The sequence below is a fragment of the Rissa tridactyla genome, chromosome 1 (assembly GCF_028500815.1).
Source record: "Rissa tridactyla isolate bRisTri1 chromosome 1, bRisTri1.patW.cur.20221130, whole genome shotgun sequence".
NCBI lineage: Eukaryota > Metazoa > Chordata > Aves > Charadriiformes > Laridae > Rissa > Rissa tridactyla.
Genome location: NC_071466.1, coordinates 191654102 through 191676224, shown reverse-complemented (window position 1 = coordinate 191676224; position 22123 = coordinate 191654102). Strand labels below are relative to the sequence as shown.

At 44.5% G+C, this 22123-nt stretch overlaps 1 protein-coding gene across 1 annotated transcript; it reads right to left on the bottom strand.

Moving 5' to 3' along the window:
• Positions 1 to 1583: 1583 nt before the first annotated feature.
• Positions 1584 to 21495, bottom strand: CAV1 (caveolin 1). The gene is made up of 3 exons (XM_054185424.1): positions 21275 to 21495; positions 20141 to 20305; positions 1584 to 3953 (listed from the first exon to the last, which is right to left on the bottom strand). Exons 1-3 carry the CDS (start codon positions 21302 to 21304, stop codon positions 3612 to 3614), a joined length of 537 nt encoding a protein of 178 aa, XP_054041399.1. The 5' UTR covers positions 21305 to 21495; the 3' UTR covers positions 1584 to 3611.
• Between the last annotated feature and the right edge of the window lie 628 nt (positions 21496 to 22123).

Below are 22123 nucleotides of genomic sequence, written 5' to 3'. Positions count from 1 at the left end.
CTTTCGTATCTAGTAGTGTAAGACTGTCTACACCACATTTACAGATTACACAATCTCCATGATAGGAGATTGACTGACGCCATTGTCTAACAGCATGTCTAGTCTCCCAGTAGACAAGCCCGGATCTTGCTATGGACTGTATGGTGACTGTGGTATTGATCATGAGTGTTACGGAACTGAGAGCCTGGCAGGAGCACGGGTATGAGACTGACCCACAGCACAGCCCTGTGACCGCTGCCCAGGGAAGTGCCAGGGATGATGCAATCGTCGGGTGAATCTACACATCTCCCCCATGAGGAGTCCTGGAGATGTGACATCATAAATGGTTGAGATGAATAGATGTGTCTGTTCTGAAACTATCCATCTCTTTGCAAAAGGAAGATGTTTTTGAATCCTGGAATGCTCATTGGCTTTACTTTCACATTACAACCTCCCTTTTACCTTTTAAAATATTCTAAATTTTCTCAGAATACATAGTCCAATTCAATGTACTATTTGCTATCATTGGACTATTAACTACCATTAAATACACTATTCAGCTATTGGAGAACATATGACAGAGTACCTTAAGCTGGTGTCTGCCATTTGAACACTAAAATATAGTTAAAAGATTTGTAGGCCAAAATGTAATAGCCTGTTTTGTTGGACTCTTGTGTACTAGGTTAATGGTGTGACTGGTATTGTGCAATAATCCCATAGAAAAGAACTGTCCTGTCACACGTTAGGTCTATACATGGCTGGATAAAAGCTGTCATTCCCCTATTTCCATACATAAAATGCCTAGACTAATGAGCTTTTATTAGGAAGAATCCTGTTTCCACTGGACTCAAAATGAAAGCTTTAAACAATTTTAACTGAAGAGCTATCTGGACAACCCAGATCTGAATTTTGGATGGCCAAAGTCTAATGTAAAATGAACTATAAGCAACTCATTGTATTATGGTATCATTCTGTTTATTGGTTATTAAAATCATCTACAAGAAAACAACATTATCCTAATTTGAAATGTAGGGAAACTGGGGAACAAGAAAGCAATGGAATTTGCCATCATTTAGCATATAAACAAGCTTAGGCTCCCTATTCAATGCTGTATTCACTAGTTCCACTGCCTACTTATTTAGCAGCAGAAATATTTACTTGGGAGAAAAATGTCATTTTTTGTTGGGAAGAACCTTCCTGAGTCAGATCCTGAACCACACATTAAGACTGTTTTGTGCTTTCTTTGTTGAGAAACAAATGACATCGCTTTCTGTTTCTTTATCGAGAAATAATGGACTTTTCTTCATAGAATCATAGAATGGTTTGGGTTGGAAGGCACCTTAAAGATCATCCAGTTCCAAACCCCCCTGCCATGGGCAGGGACACCTCCCACTAGACCAGGCTGCTCAAAGCCCCATCCAGCCTGGCCTTGAACACTTCCAGGGATGGGGCATCCACAGCTTCCCTGGGCAACCTGTGCCAGTGTCTCACTATCTGCACAGTAAAGAATTTCTTCCTAATATCCAATCTAAATCTCCCCTCCATCAGTTTAAACATGAGGTTTGTTCACATGACGTACAAGGAAAAAGAAGTCAGACAGGAGCTACCATTAAACATCGTTTTATTGTAGTCTTTAATGTACATGCAGAATTAAAAAAAGTGTCAGTTATATCTGTAAGCATATAACAACAATGTAAATGTCTCGGATCAGCAATGTATTTGGATTAGGGACTAATAACTCTAAGTGAACAGACATCTTTCAGGATATACAATTTATATGGTAAATCAAGGTTTTCTTCAGAGTGATTTTCCTCATAAAAAGATAAAATATTTCTTGTTTACAATCTCGCTTGTTTTTAATACTGAAAAAATCTATAATAGTACACTCTCCATTATGTACATAGAAAAACATAAAACTATATCCATACCAGTGTCTGTTTTAAATGCAAACAATAGTAGTTAATAGCTTTGTAACTTTTTTGTGCACCCTTTCCCCTCTCCTCCCTCCCCTCCCCTTAAAAAATGCAGCATTTCCTAAAGTTTTCAATGCTTTGGCAGAAACTGAACCGAAGGCACTCCCGTGTTAAGTAAAGCCATATGTGAAATATCAGCGCTAAATAAAAAAGCCGTAGGTGTACCAGACAGCTCCAAGCTCATCCCAAGGGCCAAATCTTGCACTCTCCGAGGTCAAGAACTGGTTTGCTGGAGATCCCAACCGGAGCAGGCTCAGGCCCCAGCTCGGTTTACCATAAAGCTGATTAGCCTCACAACTATTTTTTACAAATGCTTCACGCAAACCGTACGAGGATGCAGAGAGCACCTCTGAACACAGTACTATCACGAGGGCAAAAAAAGCTCCTGCAGGTCACAGCATCAGAATGTGTGGCAAAGGCCTCGCTTTCCGGGCCTCGCACTTCGCAACACGGCAGTTTCACACAACACCCTCCGTTTAAGACTTCCCGATGCGGCAGCTCAGCTAAAAAAATGCACAAACCAACCCACAAACGTGAAGTTTCTAAACCCACCCCTCGCGACGGGTTGGTTTAGACTCAGCAAAGCGTCAATTCTCCTGAAAATAATCTGCGCGCTAGTGGCGTGGGCAGGGAAGCTTTGGAAGTGGACAGAAAAGTTTCTCCTCTCAGGGGCAGCTCCTCCTTGGCCTCATGTGGCTTGTGTTTGGCACACCTTCATTTTTCTTGTAACCCAGGGCTATCTCTGGCATACCCGCGATATGTATTTATATGAATACTTTGCAAAAAATTACAAAAAAAAAAAAGAAGCCTACGAGAGAAGCACCTAAATGCTCGCTAAGGGATGTGTCGTAAGTCACAGTCGGGAAAACATTTCCATAATGACCAGTTTTAGTCCTCAGCTGCAGCTTGCTTCTGCAATCCTAGCAAAGGCTGAGCAATGACTGGATGCAAACTTCCAAGAGAGAATGAGACAGAAAAGCACCGACTGAAGCTTTTTATGCACATGAAAAGCTTTCCCGTGTCAATGTCTCCAACCTGATAAAGTGTTAGATTTTTGGGACGTGTATTAGTTTAGTAATTTGTTTACTTGAACTAATTTATTCGTAGTGCACCATATCTGACCATGACTGTAAATAGCTGCAGTCAAGTGACAATCCAATTGAAAAAGAACATTCTGCTAAAACCTGCCAGCTGGTCACGATCATTCTGCTGCAATAGCTCCGTGCTCTTTGGCCACAATAAAATGAATGGCTTTATAGCGTTGGAAAGCATTTTTGTCGTTCTTCAGTATCACTGTGAATTTATCTCACAAGGAATGAAGGGTGAGAGAAAAAGCCATCCAACAACACTTCAGTCTCTGGATTGAATGGCCAGCAAAATGATACGCAGCTGGCATGGAAGAATAGCCATTTAAGGTTAGTTTGAAATGCAAACTGAAGGGGAAAAAAAAAAAAAGAAGAAAAAAAAAAGAAGCAAGTAGTCCAGTAAGAATTAATAGTAGAAAAGAAACTGAGCAAGTGATTCTTTGTTTTGGGCCAGTATATCCACCACCAGTTGCTGTATGTTGCTTTTGGAAACACGAAACTGGCACCAAAACACTCCAAACAACACAAAACCCCCACCCCCTTCTTAGGCTGATGGCTCTCCTTGAAATGTCCCTCAAATCTCTTTCCGTACTGTGGCTCGGATGCTGCTGAACATTTTGCCTATGGCCTCAAAGAGTGGGTCGCAGAACGTGTGGATGCAGATGGAATAGACGCGGCTAATGCACTGGATCTCAATCAGGTAGCTCCTTATGCACGGCACCACTGCCCAGATGTGCAGGAATGACAAAATGGCAAAGTAGATGCCCCAGATGAGAGCCATAGGAATGCCAAAGATTGCTGACAGTAAACGATAAAACCAGTATTTCGTTACAGTGAAGGTGGTAAAACTGGCCTTCCAAATCCCATCAAAGCTGTGTGTTCCCTCTGGCTCAGCAATCACATCTTCAAAATCAATCTGCAGCAAAGAACACAAAGTCAGGTCAGTCAGACATTCGCGTCAAGGGTGGATTCCAGAAACACCTTTCCTGGAGAGCAATGGTCCCCGGCAACAAAACACCGAAGCACGTACTTCCGACGTCCCAACACGATTCAACCCATTTTAGCACAGCATTTAAGCCATGAATCTTCAGTAATTATCTTTCTCCAGTGACTACCAGGGAGCCTTGATAACAAGCTCAAGATTAAGACATCTAACTTCTAGATGGAGATGTCGACAAAACTGAATATATTTTCCTCATCTCCTACAGCCCTAAGGATACGCAGTGCCCTTGAAGTCTACTTAAGGCACAAACCAGGTGAGCAGAATCATCACGCTTTCATTGCCTAACGTAACTGTTTCACATCTTTATGAATAGAATAAATGCAGTCGCTACTCTGACTTTTTACATACCTCAAGCATGTATGAATAAAATGGGTTTTATTCGTCCCCATTTTCCCATCCTTCCTTGTTGAAATCATTGCTGAATTTTGACAGTGAATAAAGGGTGAGGCTAGCTATTTAAATATATACTTTGAAACAGGCACAGATAGCTCTTGTTAGACTGAAAAATAAAATGTTGGATTTTGATCTGCATCAGGTGAAGCTCCTCCTTAGTCTGAAAGGGTTAGGGAGCTCTTTCATCTTATTAAACATATGGAGGGCCTTCACATTAGAACCGTTTTGTTCTATCCTATCCTGTTTACGTGCTAACACTCTGTTCATGAAAGACAAGGCCAGAAGGAACATACTCTTCCACATATTTCACAGTTTTGGCTATTCCTAAATTGTTCAGAAAGTTACCTAAGGAAGCAGTGCATTCCAACGGGCATATTTTACTGCTCTCTGTTGAAATACCGAGCTATTCAGGAAGCTTAATTGTCATAACATTTCTATTAGAAAATTAACAGAATTGCGATGATGGTTCAGCCCCGTGTCACACGAACATGCGTTTGATATAACCCACAATACGGGATATTTAATTTAGCTAGTACAACCAATTGTAGAGGTACTGCATTCAACAGGAAAGAGAACATCACAACACTATTCCTCTGCAAGAAACTAAATGACTGTTTAAATCAAATGAAAGGAAAAAAAGAAATTGCATTCCTGGGACTGGATCCCAAAGTGAGATGCTGCTGCTGACGTAAGTGAAGATTTACAGGCACGGGGTAAATATGATACGGGTCAGCAGCCTCAGAAACTCGGGCAATAGTACCTTAGCATGCTGAATATACACATACACTCAGTATAAGTATTGCTTATACTGTAGGAAAAGGCTTACAATCACTTCTTTTAATCTAAAATACACATAACAATTGGAAAGAACTCCTCCCTCTCTCCTGTTGAATCTTCAATCACTTCCAAACCGAAGGGAAAAATGCTGTAAAACCGCTGGACTTTGCAGTTTCTTAAACAAAAAAGATAATTCCAAAGCAGAAGTGCACAGTTCAGGCACAATTTACTTGAACAGACTGAAAGTCTTTGGGAGGAAATTTCTGAATCAGCTGTGATATCAAATATTTTGAATGCCTAATGTCAAGCTGGCTTGATTCAACATATTGCTGGTGATACGGAACACACCTCAGCACTGTGCACTTGCCTGTAAAGGCCTGCAGAGCCAAAAGCTGAAACCAGACAGCGTAATTTTAAATAACAGCTACAAAAAACGAAAATGAAGAGAGTCTGAATCACAGTTCTCCTCTGCAATAGTTCTACAGGTATGCAATAACCTCTGCTTCTGTAGGTTGTGCGCATGAATTTTTGGTACAAATCTCAGAAAACAGTTTCCTTGAAACCAGTGTCTAAAGACGACACAGAAAGTACACTACAGTCACTGCTGAGTGAAGACAGCAAATTGGAAATTATTTGGGCTCTGTACTTTCAGTGGGTGCGAGACTGAAGCTCTAGTGGAAGTAATTCTGGGAAAGGCATCACAGGCAACAATATCTCTCTATTTTCATTGTGGCATTATTAGATATAAAAGTTCATGTTTGGGGACCACACAACTGACCAAAAATTAGCTTTATGAAGTATATTGACCATAAAATAATTACAGAAACATAATTAAAAGTTAGCTACAGTCTAGTAAGACAGGGCAAGGAACTTTCCTGGATGTATTGTGATCTTTTTACCAAATGAAACAATCAGATGTCTTTGTATCAATCATGGGATTTTAGGACTGCATCATGAAAGAAAGAAGAAAAGGTTGTAGATGTATACCTGGAGAAGTCAATAATATTTACTGATGATGGCATCTAATTGTCTTACAGCTATCCCTGTCCTCCCCAGATGATGTCAAGATCTTGTTCACTGAAACCAATCTCATTCAACTGAACGCTGAGAAAAAGGTATGCCTGAGTTTATGGAGCAAGTATACTTTATTTTTGGAATACACAAGCAGGCATACTTATAGTATCTGTTTCTGCAGCTATTTGAAAGCAAACTTTTTGTTGTAGCCCATAACCCATGCTAGCTCATTTTCAAAGAGAATGGGTGTTCTTGGCTTATCATCAGTGTTTGCCTTGAAATCAGATAATATAAATATGCAGATGATGGCAAACCCCAAGATGATTATAGCAAAAAAAAGCTGCTTTTCAAAAAACGCTACTACACGAAGACTACGTTTTTTTCTCATAGGTTAAGTATAGCCTTCTTATTCTGAAACTTCTGGCAACTTATGGCATGCTTCCCACCAGCTGATGTGACCATTGGCAGAGACAGTTTGTTCACGCAGCCATCACACTGCAGTTCGGTGCATCGAGGACTACTGAGGGTCGCATCTAGAGTCTTTTTATTCAATTTGGTTGTGGCGGAGTCTATCTTGTATTTTTTCAACTGGCCCATAAGGGAAATATTAAATCTCAGCAGGAAAGCAAGTTCGCATTGAGCTCCATCAGCCTTTTCATGGTTACATCTTTAATTTAGCTCAGCGGGGCCTATTTTTATCAGCAAAGCCTGCTTTTGGCATGCAAAAAGAGACCATAGGTTAATGTGAAGTTTCTAGAACTTTTAAAATAAATAGTAAGACTGGCCTGTAATTTGATTCCTTTCAAAATAATTCATTATAGTGAATGCTGTACCGAAAAATGGAAGCCAGTAAACTCATTGGTTTTCAAATCAAATAGTAAACTTTCTGCAATCATGATTCTCAATAACTAATGTTTTTAGCCTGCTGTGTGCTCCAAGATGTCCACGGAGTTAATCCTGGGGAGCTGACAGAAGAATCCTGCCATACAACATTTCCAGATGGACAGCCCTGTCCTCATTCCAGGAGATGATGCTAATATTAGAACATTTATGATATATCTTTGGCCAGGATTTCCCAGCTCAAGTCATACACTGTTGTCCTAAAAGTACTCAGGAATCAATCTGCCTGGGAGAAGAAAATAGCGGTGTATTTGTGCCACTAAAAATTGTCAAGAGGTTACTTTCTTGGAGTAATTTTAACAGCTGTAGAAATGCTTCTACCAATGCACACAACCTGAAGAGATGGTGCTGTAGGAACCACAACTGATGCCTCACCATCATCTTTCCTATTTCATTATTCCTCAAGACCCATGTTCCCCTTTGAATAAGGGAGATACTAAAGTGAATTTGAGAGTGAAAAGTGAGAAAAACTCTAAAATCACTCAGCTGAATACAGTGTTAAAATGAAGCTGCTACCTCCCTGAAAGCCATGAAATTACGTACATGTCAAGAGAGTCCAGCTACGACACGAACGCGAACTTCTGCGGTGCTGTCCAAACTCAGACTCACCCACAGCCGTGCACTGCCTAAATAAAGACTTGAGGTAATCTGGGCTCTTCTACTTCTCAACAGATCACGTACAGATCCACTGGCTGGGAAACGCTCTATTTGTTCCACTGTTCAGGCAGTACAGATAAGTCCTTACGCTGCAGGAACTGAGATATCACCCAGATTCTTCCTGCACTGAACCACTCCCATCAAAGATCCTGTTTTTAACTCCCAGGGATCAGTCCTCCACAGGCAGCAGGAGGAATAGGTGACTGGATGCATTTTGCCGTGCTGTGGGTTACATTTACCCCACTGGGATCGCTCACTCCTCGGTCTCGTCTCTCACTGTCTTCTGGTTTTTAGTTCAGCAACACTCAGTGACGGTGAGTGTCACTGGACTGATAATGGGAGTCCAACTGAACTAAATAAAGTAAAAATAGGACTGAGAGGAGAAAGAGAAGGGGCCAGAAATATGATCCTAGGGAACAAAGATACTCTAATTTCTGGAAATGAACCTAACTGGCTTGCAAGGACAAGATACCTTTTTTTAGGGTATTGTTCTTGACGCCACTTTTGACAAAGCATTGTGTGCATGTAAATCTGTGAAGACCTCTGTTTCATCTACATAAAGGCACGCTTAGGTTACGCCGAGGTCTTGTTCGGTACATTTCAGTGTGCGGTTTGTTCCTCCAGAGCTGTCAGGGTGTGCTGTGAAATCAGGGTGAGGCATTTGCCAAGCTCATGAAAACACAGGCACGTTCACTTGTGACAAGGAGAGAAGTAAAGGAAATTTGTTTTGACCCTCCAAAGGATGCTAATAACTCACTACAGCCTTCTGTTTCAGCCAAAGCTATTAAACACTATCAACTGCTGTTCCATGCCTACAATACACTTCCTGACTTCAGCTATTCTTTGTTTCCTACTATTCAGTTTGGTAAAGCCAGTTTTTACATTGCTTGAAGCTTTTGTCTGATTCTGCTATGAGAATTACTGCAGCTTCTTTTGCTCTGCATATGTTTATTAAACTTTTATCAGGAAATTAAGGAACCTGCTTTGATTCTAAGAGAGATTTATTTACAATAAAAGGAAAGAGCACGGGGAATTTGTCTTCTTTTTTTCCAAGTCTGTTTAAAGAAAAAAACTATCAATTAAAAAAGCTTAACAGTGTGAAGTTACTGCTTTTTCTAAAAAAAAATCCCAGCTTACTCAAGTATATAAGCTTTATATATGAAAGCAGTTGACCTGTTGACTGTGTCGCTTTAGTCCCTCTGTATCCAAACTTGGCAGGCTGGAAAAGTGTGTCAAACGCCAACCCCCAGTTGCCTACTTACCAGTTCTGCTTCTCCTCAAAAGTTTGTTCTTTGAGGTACACATTATCCATGACATCACAGAAAAATTTACTGTGCTGGGTCTATCAGGAAAAATTATTAGGGCCATCAGCATTTTATGGGAGCTTTGACCTATGCCACATTTCTGTGATTGTAACTGTAATTATTCAAACCTTCGTGTGTGGTAGCTGTGTGCTGCTACTCTGCTCACTTCGTGCAGTTCGCACAGAGAGGCACCACTGCTCCTCCACTGAGGAGGAACCCCAACAAGCACTGAGGATGCCTACATTTTCGAGTGCCATCTATACCTTTAGGAGCCAGTGAAGAGATGCTCAGACCCTTACTGGATCTCTCTTGATTGATCACTAATATCCTGAACCAAGCAAGCCATTTAAATACGCACACAACTTGAAAAACGTGACCCGTCCCACTGATGTCAATACGCTTACATGCTCTGCCAGACCAGGGCTATAGTCTAGTCTGAATATGTATTTATACAAGAAGGAGTCACAAGCTAGTTTTCTTTACATTTTTAACACAGAGTATGGGAACTGTCTTTACTGCTTACCCTGTGCTGCTTTTAAACTGGTTTTTCCCTGACATCAAGACTGTAAGTAGAATACTGCTTCACCACATTATATTGTGTCCCTGTAAAGACCTGGAATAGACCTATAGAAAAAGGCAGACGTGATCTTTTTCTCTGTTGTGATAAATGCAACTTGTAAAATTTCTGAATGCATTCAAGGACCTTTAAAGAAACACTCAGCAGAAGAAAATGTATAAAAGATCATGAGTTACATTTGGGAGGTGATGTTCAGGACAGATGCAGCACTACGAACTTTGTAGAAGGCTGTGGTGTGTTATTAAAACTTAGAAAATGCATAAGCATATGAGATTGTTATTAGTTTTTGTACTTCCACATACTATTTGAAACTTAAAAATTGACAGTTACAGTGCTTGGAAAACAAAGGCATCACAGCAGAAGCAAAAAACCCCTAAGCAATAAGCTCACAACTATTCTGTTAAACCAGTGACATCAGCTAATCATCTAAATGTTTCCCTGACCCTTTGAAATATCACATTTCCATATCGGCTGGTGCTTGTCTTGCTGACCACTACCACAGTTTATCAGAAAATGATGAAAAAGCCTATTAGGTTGTTTCTACTGAATCCAAGGGAAAGAGCATGGGATGTGCTGGGATTCATAGGGGTAAGGTTGTTCTTCTCCCTTCCCTCACCGCCCAGACACCAGGAGACTTCACTATTTTGAAGGTGTAGGGTGTTGCACATGGTAGCACTTCACAGCTGCAAGGCTACCTGAAAAAGGAATAGGAGGACACGGGGCTGTCAGTATTGCAAAGGGGTCCGATGCTCTCCCTGAGGATGCACATCCTCGCCTTGGTTGCACGGGGTTACAGGAACTTGAACAGTGTCTTCACTTGTTTCTACTCTAAAAAGTCATTCAACCTTTTAAGAGTTTACCTGCAGTTATGTAGAGAAGATGCTACTTCGTTCCTGAAAACATACAGCTTCATGATGCCTAGATGTTCTATTTCCTTTAGAAGACAGGCTGAGAGATTTTGGGTTGTTCAGCCTAGAAAAGAGAAGGCTCTGAGAAGATCTTATAGCAGCCTTCCAGTACTTAAAGGGGGCCTACAGGAGAGATGGGGAGGGACTCTTTATCAGGGAGTGGAGCGATAGGGCGAGGGGTAATGGCTTCAAACTGGAAGAGAGGAGATTTAGATTAGATATTAGGAAGAAATTCTTTACTGTGAGGGTGGTGAGACACTGGAACGGGTTGCCCAGAGAAGCTGTGGGTGCCCCATCCCTGGAAGTGTTCAAGGCCAGGCTGGATGGGGCTTTGAGCAGCCTGGTCTAGTGGGAGGTGTCCCTGCCCATGGCAGGGGGGTTGGAAGTAGTTGATCTTTAAGGTCCCTTCCAACCCAAACCATTCTATGATTCTGTGATTCCTTGCTAATCCTTGTCTTCAACAGCAAACATTATGTGCTGTCAGGTGTATTATAAAGCCAAAAGTCATTCTATTCCAGAGTATTTATATAAGCCTCAGGCTATAGCACTGGGTGGCTACAAAACACATCCAGCAGCGTTCAGAGACGGGATAAGTTCCATCACAAGACAAGAAATCACCTTGACTCTTGGTATGGTGGCAAGGATCTAACAAGGGAACCCCATGAGCCCCTCCTGGGGTGCAGCAAGATTAGGCTCTGCCTGTCAGCCTTGAATTCTGCCTTAGAGCTCGCCACCGTTTTAGGGACTGGCCAGATCGATGGGCACAACGCTCATTTCTTTGCACAAAACCAGAGATGCCTCGAGTGCAGATCGCCAGGACCGTAGTTTTTGTGTAAGGCTGGTTAAATGCAGAAAAATGACAAACAAGTAATTGCTAGGCAAAAGAAACCGTACAGAAGCAAGCAGAACTGTTCCACCCCAGCTACTGGTTCAAACTGGCCAATGACTTTGCCTTACATTCCCTGTCGCCCGGTGCCTGCTTTCCATAATATGGCACGAAAAGAGTGTTCTGCTGGCACACCTCTTAATGGAAATAGTGAATCTTTCCTGTGTACTACAGAGTATGCCAGAAAAGCAAACAATGCTTTAACAAACAAGGATATTCATGTCGGAAAGTAAATTTGAAGGACTACAGTCTTCTAGCCAGAGAATAAAACCAGTCTGGTCAGGAGTGACCCCTACTGCGCACATAACAAATATTCAACTGGGTGGTGATCGATTTTAAACAATGCCATGACTTAGAAAAAGGCTGTGATTGCAGGTTACCTTTTCAGAAAGTAAAAATCAATGAAAATAGCCAAAAAAATAATTCGCTTCTAATTACTGAGAGAACAACGTCCTGCTGCCTGCCCATGCTGAACTGCTGATGACAGACCAGAAAAGCCCTGGTGATGGGCTTTGTTTTATCAGATGGGCAGGCTCATCGAAATCTGCGGAAGTGCTCGTGCGAAAAACGTGACTGATGCCAACGGGTCAGCGCTGTAACAACCAGCCGTTCCTCCAGAGAGCTCTTCCTGAAGCACTTGCCCGTCCTGTCTCGGGATAATCCAGCAGAAGGAAAGCCGAGCAGCTTCAAGGAGACATCTGCACTCCTCTGAAACGCAGCGGAACTTCCTGTGCAGGTGGGCATGTCATGTCAGCCAGTTCCTTGGAAAATACGTTGCCGTTGTCAGAGCAGGCAGGCAGAAAATAAAAGGGCTCTTTTCCTCCCTGGAAACGGGGTGTCTGGGAGGTTATTGCTGTTTTCCCCAAGAGAAACTCCAAAGAAACTTTCTTCATTTTAGTATTTATTTCATGTCCCACAGTTCCGTGTTTGATACAGCTATTTTAGCAAAGAACTCTGATACGTCTGTGTGTATGTACATCCACATGTCTGTCCATCTGTATGTTTAAAGAGGCATATTAATCACCAAGAACGCCGGGGGGAAAGTTTTGACTGCAGTAAAGATAATGGGAATTCTTTTATTGATTCCAGTGGGGTCTGGAGTTAACCAAAATCCAGAAACATTAATAAAAGTAAAGATATTCCGTAAACAGATTCTATATTATACTTTCATATTATATTTTATTTTATACATATAAATATAATATATTTCTATATATGATATGATATGATATGATATGATATGATATGATATGATATGATATGATATTACATTATATTACCCTCAATGCAGGTTTGTAGACCTGCTATTAAGATAATAAACTGCTATTAAGTATAACTTTTCAGAACTTGCTCTAGCTTCATCCCTCCTAAATTTAGGCACTAATGGGAAATGGAAATATGGTGACCTTAGACTCTTTACTAGTGCATGGAGAGAGACAAGCACCTTTGGAGGGTGCTTTAGATCTGGAAACCACTTTTTTCTCTTTCTCATTTGTAAAAGCAGGCTAAGGAGAGGAGACCCTTAACTACGCATACTACCCACAGACACATTCCTGTTAACTGCCGCAATTCTTTTTAGCAAATCTGTATAACTTGTTCTCACCTCTTCCCTCATTTCTGCCTGAATACGCTTACTGCTGACTGTGAGTGTGCAGCGATGCCCTGCTGCCTTTTTCTTTAAAAAAAAATTGCCTCTTCATTTCTCCTGTTAGAAGGTTTCTTTCTTATGGAGGATCTTAAGTTACTGATCCTTAAATATGAGGTAATTACTTCTTTACTATTTCATAAAAATCAAGATATCATTAGTCTACAGTTCTGGTCTTGTCATGAACTACACTAGAACAGAGATATATGAACATGGACTTCAAAACCAACAGGAGACTATATGGCTGAGGTCTACAGGAGGTATTAACCTCATCTTGAGGGAAAACTGATTTTTCTTCTTTGTAGCATTTGTTTGAATTCTGAGAAGAGATTTCAAAGCTGACAGAGGAAGTGTTGCAATCCATCTATGAGACTCCCTTAGGCTTTTTTGGAACTCGGAGTACAAATTCAGCACAGCGGGAGTTTGGAGAGGGAACGTGATGCTTTCACCTTCAGCTGTGAGAGCATCTTCTCACTTCCTATCCACATAGCTGAATTTATCAGTTGCCATTTATTTCAAAATAAAGCACATGGACCAAATAAATAGAAGACGACGAACAAACCTCATCCTTGTACAGCCCCACTAACAACTACAGCACAGCTCCTTGATTATGTTGAATAAAATCAGGTGCAAGTTTTATCAATTAATGTGTTCATTAGAGTGGGGATAGTGGCACTGAAACTATTTGTCCTTTTCAATGCTAATCTCATGACATAATTTCTGACAAGAATGATATTGCATAAAATTCAAAGTTTGTTTTGAAACTATCAAAAGACATTTTCATAAGAAATCTGCCAGAAAAATATAAAGGGACTAACGGAGTTGAACCGGCATCCCCAGTAAATCAAATGAAATTAAATGGCATTAACTTCTCTTTCATCTTCAAAATAACAAATCCTTTTTAGTCCAAGATGGTATTTATTACTGTCGTTTGTCTAGAAAAGAAAAGAGAGATGGTAGTTCTGGATCAAAAAGCTCAAAAAAATCAATTGCCGATGTAGATTTCATCCCGCTGTCTATTTATTACAAGGGTATTTGAGAGCTGTGGGAAATGCAAACTTATTTTAGTTTAGAACTATATCTCTCTTCAGTTTTCCAGAGATCGTAAGTTTTATGGAATCATCCAAGTTCATTTGTATTTTCTTCTCTCTGTTGCCTAAAATACAGCAAAGATCAAATTCTCACTGGGGACCTCATGGGCAGACCACTCTATCATACACATTTTCCCTCTTCCCTCTGGAGATTTTTGGATTTTAATATTATTTGGTTTTGGTTTAGACATCCATACTCTCTGCAACAGAAGGCTGTATTTCTGTCCATATAGTGGGCTAAAAATTCTACAATTAATTTAATTTTTTCTTATAGTTTTCCAACGTATAATCTGAATTCTGTTGAATTTATCAGAAACTAAAAGTATTTGTCTCCTCTGAATCTGAGATCACAGAATCACAGAATGGTAGGGTTGGAAGGGACCTCTGGAGATCATCTAGTCCAACCCCCCTGCCGGAGCAGATAGCGTCCAATAATTTCTAACAAAAGGAACATCCATGCTGAATCGTTGGCTCTGTCCCCATGGCCATCAAATGAAGATTTTCCTATGGAGTTATGAGTCATGTTCGTCGTGCTAAGCAAGAAGGCAGTGCATAAGGCTTTAATAATACTATGAGCTTAAATGCAAACACATTTTTTTGAGCAAGAAGCTTTCATTAGGACAAATGCCATTACTATCTGTAATCTTATGGACATTCAGAAATTCCATGTCTGGAAACTCCTAATTAATGTGCAAGAAAACTGTTTTTCAGTCCTCATATAAACTGGCATTCATAATAACTCGAGTTTTTAATCTCTCACTCCTAGACTAGCTTTGGAAGAAATATTTAGAACAGAATTGTATCACGTGGATAGCCGAAGTCAAACATTTGAACATTCTTGCATTTTACATCTAAACCCCACATTAATATGATACAAAGTTTCAGAAGCATTTCATTTAAAAGCAGAAGTGTAAAAGTACAGTGCCTTGTCTAAGCTATATCGTTATGCCTAAACTCTGTGATGTGAATCTGCCTCCAGACACATCTGACTTCCATCACGGCCAATAGCAAGAGCCCAGATGACAAGCTTGGATTAGAATATACACACACACACATTTATATTGATATATTGATATTGATATATTGATATTGATGTATTTAAACATGCATTTATATTGATGTATTTAAATGTATATCTCTCTCTATATATCTCTCTATATATATTTTATATATCTATATCAATATCTGTATCTATATCTATATATTTGCGCCAGGGGAGGCTTAGACTGGATATTAGGAAAAATTTTTACACTGAAAGGGTTATGAAGCATTGGAACAGGCTGCCCAGGGAAGGGGTTGAGGCACCATTCCTGGAGGTATTTAAAAGACGGGTAGACACAGTGCTTAGAGATATGGCTTAGTGATGGTTTTTGTCAGAGTTAAGTTGATGGTCGGACTAGATGATCTGAAAGGTCCCTTCCAACCTAGGCGATTCTATGATTCTATGATTTTCATGGGATTTTTAACAACATCTGAAAACAAAGAACAGGGATCTGCATTAACTGTCATTTAATTCCTTGTTTCAGAAAAAGCACCTGACTGAGCTCTGCTTTTCTCTCGCTTTACCATGTTGAAGAGCAGAACTCTGTTCCTTCCAGGTTGACGCCTGCTGTCACATCAGAGTGACAGCCCACAACGCCTTAGCCCTCCCACCTGAAAAGAGCAGGGGACGATGCCTGCTTTCCTTCCAGGAGGTTCTCAGGTGTGGAGGTGGAAGATGCTCTGCCTAGTCATCTCTGCATCTTATACCATGCTCAGCGCAACAGGGAGGGACCGTAACTGTGAAGGATTAAATAAAATGGCAAACCTCTTTTTAAAAAAACCTCTCTTTTTATTAGAAAGCCGTAGAAATTGTAAATGGCTTTAAAATGGCTGAGCAATACTTTCCTCCCTCATGCCCACATAAGGGTGTTATGGTATTTGTCAACATCTGACTAAAAATTCCAGACTTTTCCTTGCAGCGAGCTGAATTGTCCTTAACTGCATTAGCTTTAAGTGGAAGGCATGAATACGTAACTGTTTAAAACTTGGTACAAAAGCCCTGCATCCTTACATCTGTAGCCAAGTACTGGAATTTTTTTTTCCAGAAAGAAAAGGACTCTTACGCAACAAACAGCAGATAGACACCACTCGTTTAAAACAAAATAATAATTATGTTCTGGATGGTAAACCAGGCACGGGCCTTTCTTCCTGGCACACCACTGTAGGAAAAAGCTATAATCTGGCTGCAGATGTGACTGCACCTTTGGTCCTCAGTACTCCCAAAAGAATAGACTTTGCAGGGCTGGCTGCAAGGTCCATCCCCATCCTGAGCAAGGAGCAAGGAAGTACTGAGAAGCGCAAGCTGCAGGAACACTGTTTCCCTCCTCTGCTTCTTCTTCTAAATTCAGTAAACTTTGTGCAGACTTGACCACAGATACTTTGAGAAACTCTGAACTCGAAAGAGTTGAAAGGCTGTAATTTAGCCATGCTCCGGAAAACACAAATAGTGTGCTGGGAAACAGGAAGAGCAAAGGCTGAACTTCAGGCACCTTCATGCGAATCCTCCATCATCAGGGAATGAATGAGAGAAAAAAAAAAACACCCGATGAGCTTTCTATCCTGTGTGACACAAGTCCAGGAGCAGAATCATTCAGTGAAGGACGTATTAAATAGATACAGCTGTGCAGCAAAATAGCCGCAAAATAATCACCAGACTGACTCCTGGAGAGCTCTCAGGTCCACAGAGGCTGCTTCTCCCTCGCTAGATTCCCTCCTTGCCTCCTGCATGACCAGCCAACTTCAAAAGCCAGTGCGTGAAGGCATGGGACCACCGTTGCACGTTCTGCCCCCGTCAAGGTGACGCACGAGGGCAGTCGTGTGAGGAAGAAACTCCTTCCTTTCCGCTCCCCGCTGAAGGAATTGGAACAGGAAGGAAATTCTGGTGATTTTACTAGATCGTGCTTCCTCCAGCACAGAGCTGCCAACTCCGTTGTCTGCAGACCTCAGGTTGGGTAAGGCCTCGTTTTGCATCCCTCTTTGGACAGAAATCCAATCATTCGCCCCACTTTTTTGGAAACCTCCCAGCACTTAGCTTCTACCTGGTAGATAATTTGAAGAGAAACCATAAGTAAGCTGAGGTCACCAATACCTTTGGTATAAAGCTGCCCCGTGTGTCTAGCTTTTATTAAAGGATCTCGACGGGGTCCCTCCCCTATTGCTGCCCGCGCCATGTATCTGCTGCAGGGGAAGCTGTGCAGATGCTGCATGTTGCACATCAAGGGAACGTGTCTCCTGCTTCTCACAAGCAAGGGTTATTTTTAAAATGTGCTATGGGAAGTATTTGGATGCAGACAACACTGAGGCCTTTTAGAGAGCTGCTTACAGAGCAGATTCCTCGTTCTCTGTCTAATCATTTCTGTTTCATGGCTGACTGATTTGTCCCCAGTTTCCATGCTATTGTGCCTCATAGTCAAGTGGCAAGAAATGCATTAAATGCTGGGTAAAAAGCAGAAGGTTCTGAATCTAGAAAAATGCAACGGCTCTAAACAAAACTGAGCTAAGCCTGAACCACACTTCTGGCATTACAACACTCCTGAACCTTTTTTTTTATTCTGATTCTCAGTACCTCAGACTGAGACTGGGATTTTTTACTCTGCCTGGATGTTTTACAGCTGAAGTAAGAAAGGCAGATGCATGACAGAAGGGGACCGCAGACTGATGGTTAAGGCAGGAGCTGAATCTGTGTATCTTCACCCCAAACCAAGCCTGTCCCCTACGTACTGGGCGGGGGGGGGGGTCCTGAACTTTATTGCTACGTCTAATAGGCTGAACCTGAAAGCAGTGCCCAAATAAACTCAAATTGTGGGAAAATTCCTATCTCTACTTTTCAGGTTGGACCTATCCTTGAAATACTTATCAAAATCAAAGTAATTCTTATTTATCCTTGTAACAAGACTGAAAAATGTTGCTTTATGATGCCCACATTTTTCACAAATGCTGCTGGTTTTATGAGGCAAAACGGATCCTGTCTGGTTAACACCGAATTCATTTTGACACATTCCCGTGTCTTGATGCGACTACGTGCACGACCAGGAGCTCACTTGCTGATATAGAGGCAGTACCGGTATTCTGGCTGTTTGCTGGTTTTCAATGAATGTGTTGGTCCACAATTATTTCAAAAGGACAAACTGAAAAGCTTGGTTTTTTCCATTCCTATAATTCTTATTTTTCAACTTTCCTTTAGATGATTGGATGTAACAAACTTTCTTAATCATTGCCCCTGTGGGAGGAGGAGAAGGCAGGATGGGCTTTGTACGCTTCAGTTTCTTTCAAGTCCGTTAGGAGTTTTTTCCGTCAGTGGTCTCCCTCTTTTCCCAGCAGGATCTTTCTTTCCCTAGTTAAGTTTGTGGACACCCGGATTCTGACTTGCTTGGGGGCTATGACTCACCCTCAGAAGGTTTGGTTGCTTTGGGGACTTCTTCTGTTGATGTACGCAATAAGCCGTGATGCAGCCGCATTCTTCAGCTCCTGCATTCCCTGTCTACTCAGCTGCTCCTCCATGGGTAGAAGAAAAAAGAATTGCTCCCTTCCCTTTGAAAATCAACCACTTTAATGGAAGTTTTGTGCTATTAGGTACACAGATGGTTTTTTTTCTAAACAAATAAAAACTTTGTGCCTTTTCTTTCTAGATTGTAAAGCTGATAATGGCTCTTTAAAGATACAGCCTGCTCTGAGAGAAAATCCTTAGCATTGAACCAGCACAATGGCTGGTCATATTCATCACCTTCAAATCACATTCATCACAAAATTGTGTTGAAGTCAGTGGAATTTAAGGTTACTTGGGCCATTGCTATATTACCAGCACATATAATGAATCATTTTACTGACATACATTCAGGAACCAGAGTCCAACCTTTTGATTGTCTGGAAACAATGTGATATTTCTCTTCTTCAATAAAGGGTCTTCCTGACCAACAAACATGGTGAACTGCGCACACTCTGACTCTGCTGGACACTAAATCAGCCAGTTAGTGGCTTAGTCACCCACTATGGCTGGGCAACTCCTGTTTTTCCTGGGTTCTGACAAGCCCAGATGACACCATCCTCAATTTTCACATGCAAAGTATAAAGTTTGTCTGCTAAGATGATCTCTATGAGTTTTTCTGACCAAAGTGCCTTCAAGCAAAAATCTCCATCGACCCTGATTTGTCACAACAGTCAAACTCTGAATCAAAAACCTGAATAAACAAACAAAAAAATCTAGCCAAGGGCACAGCTAGATTTTGCTTAGCTTATTTCCATTTATCACTTCTTGAGGGAAAGAAAAACACTCAGGGAAACAAAACGAAACAAGGAAACCGACCCAAAGGACCACCAGGATCCCTGATTTTGCACCCACTTGGCTTAGGCAGGGTGACCTGTCCCACAGGCCATTCCCAGCCCAGACTGCGCTGGTTTGGTGCCGCCTCCCTGCCCTGCCTCTATACGTGCCCGAGGGAAGGAAAATCCCTCAGCCGGTGTTACAAACGGTCACGCAACTTTTTTTCCCCCGGCTCCTGGGCGGGATGCCCCGGCTGCAGGGACTGACCCGCCGGCAGACAGCTGCAGGAGCCCCGGCTCCGGGGCGGCCCCTGCCCCGCAGGGCTGTCGCCAGCGCCCGTCCCGGCGGGGGGCAGCCCCGCAGGGCCCGGGGAACGCAGGGACAGCCCCGCCGCGGGATGCAGCCCCCATCCAGGGTGCAGCACGGAGCTCCAGCGGGCTGCCCTGGCCCTCTCCCCTGCACCCTCTCCCTTTTCTTTTAAAAAAGAAAAGATAAATAAATTAGGAACATATCTCTCCCCCCGCCACGGTCCCTTCCCTCTTGCAGCAGGTGGAGGGGAGCGGCTGCGGGCTGCTGTCGCCCTGCCAGTGCCCCGCGTACTCTGCCTCGCCCCGTCCCGCCTCGGTCCGTCCCCCCGTCCCCTCACCTTGACCACGTCGTCGTTGAGGTGCTTGGGGTCCCGGTTGACCAGGTCGATCTCTTTGGTGTGCACGTCGTGCACCGCCTTTTCGCTCAGCTCGTCTGCCATCATCTTGTTGTTGGGCTTGTAGATGTTGCCCTGCTCCCTGATGGGCGCCGTGTAGAGAAAGCCCTGCGGAGAGGAGGGAGAGGGAGAGCGGGCGGGAGGGGGGAGCCGAGCCGCGGAGGGCCGGGCCGGGCCGGGTAGGGCAGGGCGGGGGGGGCGGGTTGGGGGGAGGCGGCGGGTCCCGCGGGGAGCGCGGAGCGGCGGGAGCCTGGCTGCGGGGCGGCTCTCGCCCCGGCTATTTAACCGCGGCCGCGGGACGCACACCACACCCCCGCGGTACCGGGCACGGCGCTGGCTCCCGATCCCGACCCCGATCCCGCCGCCAGGCGTCCCCGACCCCGCACCGCCCCGCTCCGCTCCCCGCCGCGTTGCCCCAGGGCGGAGCGCGGCCGCCCCTACGCGGGGAGGGCGCGGGCAGCGCCAGCGCCTTCCCCGTACTGCCCTCCCCAGGCTACCATCCTTGTACTGCCCTCCCCAGGCTACCATCCCCTCGCTACCATCCCTGTGCTGCCCCCTCCACTCTGCCGTCCCCATACTGCCCTCCCCACGCCACCATCCCCACGCTACCATCCCCATACTGCCCTCTCCACTCTACCACCCCCGTACCGTCCTCCCCACACCGCCCTGGCCGCGCCGACCGGAGCACGGGGCCCCCACCGTGCCCCCTCCACGCCGGCGCCCTCATCGTAGTGCCCTCACCACACCGCCCTCACTATACCGCTATGCTGCCCTTCCCGCACGGCCACCTCCGTGCCCCCTCCACGCCGGCGCCCTCCATATACCGCCCTCGCCGCGGCCCCGGTCCTGCCGCAGGGGACGAGCCCCCCCGGTCCCCCCTGCCCCGCTGTCCCTTGCCCGCAGGTGCCCGGTTGTCCGCCCTCCCCCGCCGGGCTGCCCCCGCTCCTCCGCGGGGCCGGGGAGCGCGGAGCGGGGGGCCGAGCCGCTGCAGGTACGCGGCGGGGAGGGCGGGAGGGCGGCGGGGCAGCCGGCGGAGCAGCTCGCAACCCCCCGACTCCGTCCCCACGGCGGTCCTACCTCCGAGTCTACGTATTTGGTACCGGACATGCTGCCGCGGGTTGGCTGGCGGCTCTGCCGCGCCTGTCTCTGCGCTACAACTTTGTAGGAGCGGAGGCAGGAGGATCCCGCGGTGCGGAGCCGGCGGCCGGGGGAAGGTAGCTGCCAGGGAGAGGGCTGGCGGCCGGCCAGGGGCTGCTCCCTGCCTTCGGCTGGGGTGGGTGACAAGCCGCGGTAGGGCCCGGCATATCCCTGGGAGCCGCCGGGGGTGGGAGGAGAAAGCAGCCCTGCCCCGGCAACCTGGAAGCGGGCGGACCCGGTCCCGGATGCTTGGGCCAAGCCGCGGGGGGACAGGGGACACGACAGGGACAGGGTCCCCTCCGCGCTGCCCTCCCTGCCGCGCCCGCCCCGCCACCCCCGGCACCGGGTCCCCGCCGCTGGGCTGCGGGGGGCGGCGGTGCCTGCGTGCGGCCGAGCCGCCCGGGGCGGGGGGGGGGGGGGTGCGAAGGAGAGTTGGCGGGGAGGGGGGGAGGAAGCAATGAGGAGATGGAAAACTTTAGTTGTGTTTCACGTCCAGAGCGAGCGAGGCGTTTGTAGGGCTCCATGTGTGTCGTCGTCCGTTCGTGTCGTGTCCCACCCCCCCCCCCCCCGGCATTGACAATAGTTTACACAAAGTCATCGCTGCCCCAGAAACAATTGTGGAAACTTGGACATCCTTGGGATGAAGAAAAAGAGATTTTCTCAACCGGTTCATGTCACAACTATGCAAATATTTAACAGTTCTGCACTTCAACTGCGCTGTATTTTTCCCGGGAGGAGACTGACCCATGCACGTCTGCTGTGCATATTAACCGCTGGGATTTACTTTTA